General features: G+C 28.0%; 1 protein-coding gene across 1 annotated transcript; it reads left to right on the top strand.

Moving 5' to 3' along the window:
* Positions 1-1,149: 1,149 nt before the first annotated feature.
* On the top strand, positions 1,150-4,864 carry LOC107882617. Its single transcript, XM_029485708.1, has 3 exons — positions 1,150-1,547; positions 4,293-4,594; positions 4,675-4,864. The coding sequence occupies exons 1-2, from the start codon at positions 1,460-1,462 to the stop codon at positions 4,544-4,546; spliced, it is 342 nt and encodes a 113-aa protein (XP_029341568.1). The 5' UTR covers positions 1,150-1,459; the 3' UTR covers positions 4,547-4,594; positions 4,675-4,864.
* The last annotated feature ends 2,384 nt before the right edge of the window (positions 4,865-7,248 follow it).

Raw genomic sequence — 7,248 nt, 5'->3', positions numbered from 1 at the left:
GTTGTGTTTTTTCTATGTACGTCTATGTTCTTCATACATACTAAAAAATAGTCGAACAACGTGACAGTGGTGAATCGGTGTACAATCAGCCCAGTTAGTTTATCCCGGAGGATACAATCAGTAAATATTTATATTTTTCAGTAAATAATAATTCAGTTTAATTTTTGTAATAAGTAAGCTTTTCTGTTTTAAAAATCTAACATCTCGTGTGTTTTGGACTACATTTCGTTTTAATGTTAAAATATATCTTATGAGGCTGTCTATATTTTTGAACTGTTAAGAAGATGTCAATACTCATTTATTGAACAATGATAATCGCGATGAAGCTGCCATACATAATATTGAAGATTTTAATGAAAGTTCAGATAGCTCTTCGTCTGTATCGAGTGTGTCGTTGTCATCTACATTCTACACCCATCACCCGGGAAAGTGAAATTGGTTATCTACACACCTAGCATGACATTAAAACAATGTTCAAATACATATTTTTCAGGTTACTTGAGGAAAAAATGTGTAGAAAAATTTAAGCGAAGATTTTTGTAGTTGTGTTTATTTAATAAATTCTAGTAAAATATTTTAATCATTCAGAGAACAAAAAAATAAAAACAAATGCGTGTACCTAACATAATATAAATATGTTTTTATACAAATGTTTGAACTTTATAGTATGTCTTATGTATGAATAGTATGATGTGTCTACATAAAATTGTATTTATATGTTAATTATTGTTCTTAAAATTAAAATGTAAGAAATTTAGGAACTGACAATTTATTATTCAAGACACCGCCAGTGCCAATATTGCAATGTTCGCAAAAAAAAAAAAAATCGAATAAGTACTTGAAAATATAAATTATATGCAAAATAAAATTAGTTAGATTACCTTATAAAATCAAAAAAAAAAATGTCTATTATTGTCTGGTTAAATATGCACTGTTGCGCTATCTATGGCCACGACGCTGTACTATCTTACCGATTTCTATAATATTGTGCACGGACACAATATCTTAGTATTGACATGAGCTATCAATATTATTTATCAATGATATTTATATTGTTATGAACATTGTAATATTGTTGTAATAGTTATCACTGGGTAGGTACTTACTTACTTAATAATCTCGAAATACACTATACTTGTTTTACGTTTTTCTACGCTGTTTGCATCTCGCTTGGATTGAATTCGGTCGGTAGTATGCTTCGGCGCATAGATAATAGACCAATCTATTATCTTCCATTACCCATGTTTCAGAGTGTGCTGGCCTCGTATGTGATTGCATTGCGTTTAATTTATTTTGAGATTTGAGTGGTTCGATTCTAGTGTATTACAATCTGTGACGTGTAGTAGGTACGCGTTTAGTTATGTAGGCCGTCGCAGAACTTTTTGGTAGTTTTCCAACGAACGTTTCTTGAACACGACTGGGTCTGACAAATACCTATAGTTCAATTGGGGCACACAATATGGGCCAACCGATAAGACTTCACTCACCTACAATACTGAAATTGTATCTTACCGATTGTAAGACTGACGGAGAAGCAATTTGTACAAGTATGTATAATTATTAGTTTTTTCATATAGCATGGTCACTAGCTCAACGATCTCTATCAGACAAATAAAATCGAAAACATCCTTGGACAGCACTGGACACTGTTTATTGTTGAGGATTTGAGCGACTGTGGTGAATATGAACTAAAATTAAATTACACAGCCAGGTGACTACATGTTAAATAAAACAAATTAATCAATCATAAATAGTTGTGATTTATGGTCTCGTCGCTTGTGTTGAAACTAGGTACAATGCATTTTGTAATAACTAATCACTACTCGTAAAATGTAGGTAGTTACCTTATTAGTGTACAATGGCGAAAATAACCCAAAAAATAAATAATCAATAAATGTAGGACAACGTTTATGCACTCAAAATATTTTATACTGAAATAAAAATACAAATTTTTAATATAGATAAAAATACATTATTACAGAGACAATTTTTTGTGTGTTTTGGATATCCTATATTATGTTTTATAGTATAACATTAAAATGGGTAAATGGTACCGAATGCAAGTACATACCTAGATTTAAATAATATAATTATGTAGGTTTAATATTCTATAACTATATGTATAATATCCAAGGCAGGGTCAGTTAACTATTTTTTTTTAACTTGTTAAAGGACCATCCAACTCAAAAAATTTTCTCAGGCTTAAATTAAAGTACAAACTTTGACGAAAAAAATGATACCACTAAAATTCGTTTGTGACTGTCCGTTCGCTAGTTAAGCGATTGCGCGTGACGTCACGGATTCGTTCGTCGTGGCGGCAGTCATATACAATACACAGCAATGTTTATTCGTTTTTGGTTTAACGTAAAGTAACTGCTAATAAACTTATATTTTTTCGAATAACCTAACCAAATGTATTTAAGAGTACCTCATAATCTTTCTATTCGTATAATTATATTGAATTTTGGTTTAATATTAATGAAATAATAGCAATTATATTATAATACACCACTGTCATATTATAGTGTCAATTGTCACTAATTACTCATATGAGTACTGCTATGATTTTATTTATAATTATATAAGATTTTATCGATGTTTATTTTTCATAACAATATAGTCTTATCGCCGTATTAAAGTTAAAAATATCTTTATGGTTATGATAATAATTAATAATAATGTTATCTTTTATTTCGTATTAGTGTTTAGCTAGTTACTACTAACAACTAGTAAGTACAGTGTCAGTGTGAAATGTGATTGTGGTCCTTTCTAGTTACACAATATAATATTCTAAATATATGTATATTATATATTTTTTAATGGCCCTTCAACTATATAAATTTCGAACCAACAGTGGATGATCTGGGAACATATATCCAAACCACAAAATGTAAATAATTCATTTTTGGAAATCGATGTTAATGGACGATCAAAAGTTATATATAATAGTTAGATAATAATAAGAAAGCCTCACCCATCTCTAATATTAGCTACGAGTTAAAACTATACAGACAGTTTAGGCGTCAGAAATCCGTACACGATGTCACAATCGTCATAACAATATTACACACGTTTACTGCAGCAGCAGTATGGTAAATTTTTAATATAATTTATTTAAGTGTTATTTTTGTCTACACTATTAAACCAAAATGTGATATAATTATACGAATGGAAAGATTATGAGGTACTCTTGAATACATTTGATTAGTTCATTCGAAAAAAAATAAGTTTATAAGCAGTTATTTTATGTTAAACCAAAAATGGATAAATATTGCCGTGTATTATATATGGCCGCCGCCTCGGCGGACAAATCCGTGACGTCACGCGCAATGTCATAAGTCACAGTAACTAGCGAACGAATAGTCACAAACAAATTTTAGTTTTATCATTATCTTAGTTAGACTCTATTCTATTCATTAGAGTAAAAAAATATTTATTGATTTTTTGAGTTGGATGGTCCTTTAAGTTAAGTTATAACAGAAAAATGTAAGTGAAGCTTAAAGTTAAAATGTACCTTTATTTTTTTCTTTCACCTCTAAAAGTTACAAGCAAATTAGAAAGTAAAAGTACCTAACATCATTTAGTTAAATATTAGTTACTATTTTTTCATATAAAATTAAAAATTAAACCTAGGTACCTTTTTTAAAAGCTAACATTTAACATAGTAATTTGATAAATGTCTTATAATTTTAAATTAAATGCTTTTATTAAAATTAACAACTGTAGATACTTATATACTTATTACTTATAATGATAAAATCCAAAAAAATAATTAAACTATTTGTATGTATTTGTTGACAAAATGGTCCACTATACTAAAATATATTAGAATCGAGATTAGAATAATCAAATTCATCATTATAATATAATTAATTGGTTACACACCTGACCGCTTCACAGAAAGCAATATAACAACAAGATTGTGAAATATAATTTGGTCGTTACACTGTCAACAGACTATTTGTTCTTAACTTTATGTCCATTTTTAAAATCCATACATATTACATATAGTCTTTGCAAGCTAATTTTAGAAAATAATATGATAATGATCATAATTGTAAACGTAAAATTTGCTATGTTACTTGTGGGCGAGGGAGAAAAAAAATGGGCTGACATCCTCATAATTGGAAAAGAATATCTTTCAATATTCATTTTATGCGACTCATCTAGTCATTTAGTAAAATATTTAATATATATTATATGTCTAATAATATTCTATATATATTATTAATTATTGTTAAGTTAGTTATCATTTATAACTTAGAAAATTACATTTTTTTTCTATTTTCTAGATACGATGGGTGTTTGTTTTCTTTGTGATACAAAACTGTGCAGTGAACGAATACTGGTGAGTTCAAGCATTACACCACGTCATAGTAATGCATCAAACCAGGAAAAAATTGTTGAGTTTATTGGAGATGAATTTGTGGTTATTGTGACCCCTGCAGACCACATATGCGAGAAATGTATCTCTCTTTTGCTTCATATGGACAAGTTGGAAAATTATCTGAAACTTGTTAAAAATGCAATGTTGTTATATATATAAAAGAAATATGGAATATTGCCTCCTGATCAGGCTGTTAAGAATGTTGAGGTAAGGATAGAACCTAATTAGAAACAAGCTAAATAATATTAGGTTGTAATATAATAAAATTACTTTTAACTTTTACTTAGATTGTCAATGGGCACTTAAACGCAGAGTAACAACTAGAAAAAGAGCAGCGTAATGTACCTGGTGGTCTGACAGTAAGAGTTTCCCCTACTGAAACTACTTCAGCTATAGTTAACCCAGTCCAGACTTCTTAAAATGTTTAATACACAATAGCAGCGGCACAAATAATAATAATAATATCAGGGGCTAGTTTTAAAAGTAATTATTGATTTATTTTTAGTTAAAATTAATAATTAAATGCTAATAATTATATTATGGTTATAAGTAGAAATAATTAAATTTGTTTTAAGACACATGTTACTTATTCATAAGAAATGACAATATAAATTAAATTTTATATTTAAATAGTATCATAATTAATTTTGCTTAAAATGTTTGAATCAGTAGTAAATTGAAGTACCTAGTTATTAATTTCCATCTAAATTTGAACTGGAATTTCTCAAAATTCTAAGGTGGCAATTTTCAATAAATCATCAGTACTAATTTTTACCCTAGAATACACGCTTACTGATCTAAAATACTGGGCTTTTAGAATTTTGTTTGATCGAGAGGACATTGTATCCGCATATGTGGTCTCCATCTTACACGCATATGTGTTTTTTTTTATTATATTTTAATTTTAAAGCGAGTTATGAGTATTTTAAAATTGTAAATTTTTTTCACATCTTTAATTACTCATAACTCGCTTTAAAATTAAAATATAATAAAAACCTGGTGAGTTTTCCAAGATAATAATTTTACCTAACGAGAGTGATCTAACACAGATATCATTCCTACCTAAACGTTTAATAATATGTCTATTCACCCTAATATCAAAACTAACATCATACTTATAAAATTAGTGAACGAAAATTTGTTGTCGTATTTGTGTAAAACAGGTACAACATATGCGAATACGCCTTTCTCTTAGGTATTACAAATTCCAAATATTTAGTATGATAAATTAGCATCTTCTATATATTATGTAAGAAACTAAAATTAGATATAACTATTCACTATATAGAATTAGATGTCTATATCTTAGAAATGCTTAAGGTGAATTCCTACTAAAATGCAGTTTAAAAGACTGTCAAGCTAACTGTGACATTTACAATAGGAAATGTGTGAAAATTTGATTTGATGCATGCTTGTACTTGATCTGCCCGATAATCAATGGCCACCATTCACCAATAAAATAATAAACACTAATTTCTACTGTTTATTTCTCCTATAACCAATAACAACCATTTATAATAAAAAATGCACAACGTAAATCTCAAAATTTCTGTTTAAGCACCTCTTTGGGTTGGACTTACCTGGTCAAATTATGAATCTAAACCATCCAAGAAACCACTCAAACACTTACAAAAAATTTCATCAACATCAGCCCAGCTGTTCTCAATTGATTAACTACTATACATTTTTCACACAATTTTTATGTATATAGATAGATCATATAAAAATGAATATATTATAATACAATACAAATTCAATAGCTATTTAATAAATTGCATTATTTCCACTTAACCATACCATGGACTTTGAGCTAACGCTAACTGTTAACAGTAATTTTATAATATAGTATAATGTATTTATGTTTACTAATCATTATTAACTTATCATTATCAGAAACTTATAAAATGCGTTTTTAAAACTAAGAAATTTGAGTAGGTTACAAAAAAAATTATATAAGCTTATATATTGTAGTGGTTCACTTATTAGTTATTTTAATATTTAATAATAAGTTTAAGAATATAATTTAATTTTTATTAAAATAATCCCGATAGGTACCTACTATAATAGTTTATAGATTAACTATATTAAAAACGAATTGTACAAATTGTTTTCGGATATTTGATCTTAATTACCAATATTTATTTAGTTCGTGAACACCGTAGTTTGAACTAAATGTCAAGTCATACTAAGATTAACAATTAAATTAGAAAAATATTTTACATTATACTTACATATACGGTATAATAATATATAGATCGTCAAATTTTACTTCCCAGAAAAATTCATATCTCCACGCCGATAAAACACACACAGAAGAAAAATGTCAGGTTGTGCAGGTAGCTTGAAAGCCAACGGTCACCGTGCCATATCTAGGTATACAATTTACACGTTTATTTTAATTATTCATAATAACTAATTATTAAATAATTTAGTCGGAATAAATTTTATTCAGTTTTATCGGACTAAATTTATGCCTATGAACTCACAAAGAATGCGGCCTTCTATTGATGAATGAATTTTCTAAATCAGTTCAGTAGTTCTACAGATTACCCTCAATAATGTCAACTAACAACTCCTCTTTAAATAATAGTATAGATTTAATATTATGATTTCTCAATCATAAATTATTTTTTAACTTTTCATTGTTAGTGGTAACTGGTGAGATTATTGTTTAAACGGTTAAATAGACGGTCATAACCACTAAGTGCTTGTATTCTTGTGAATATTTTTTGTGCATGCTATCTTGGGTTAATATTTTGATCATTTTTAGATTTCGATTTTCTATTTGTAACACAATGTTTCTTGTACAAAAGTAGGTATCTAATTGATTTTTGCTAGGCTATATCATTTTGGTTTGTACA

Source organism: Acyrthosiphon pisum, chromosome X (genome assembly GCF_005508785.2).
Source record: "Acyrthosiphon pisum isolate AL4f chromosome X, pea_aphid_22Mar2018_4r6ur, whole genome shotgun sequence".
NCBI classification, from domain to species: Eukaryota; Metazoa; Arthropoda; class Insecta; order Hemiptera; family Aphididae; genus Acyrthosiphon; species Acyrthosiphon pisum.
This window is presented reverse-complemented; position numbering and strand designations above follow the sequence as displayed.

What these genes read in the sequence shown, in the direction of transcription:
- LOC107882617 (XM_029485708.1), top strand. Translation starts at nt 1,460, where the DNA reads ATGGGCCAACCGATAAGACTTCACTCACCTACAATACTGAAATTGTAT. An exon ending in CGGAGAAGCAATTTGTACAA is followed by an intron (nt 1,548 to 4,292) that starts GTATGTATAATT and finishes TCTATTTTCTAG; the next exon opens with ATACGATGGGTGTTTGTTTT.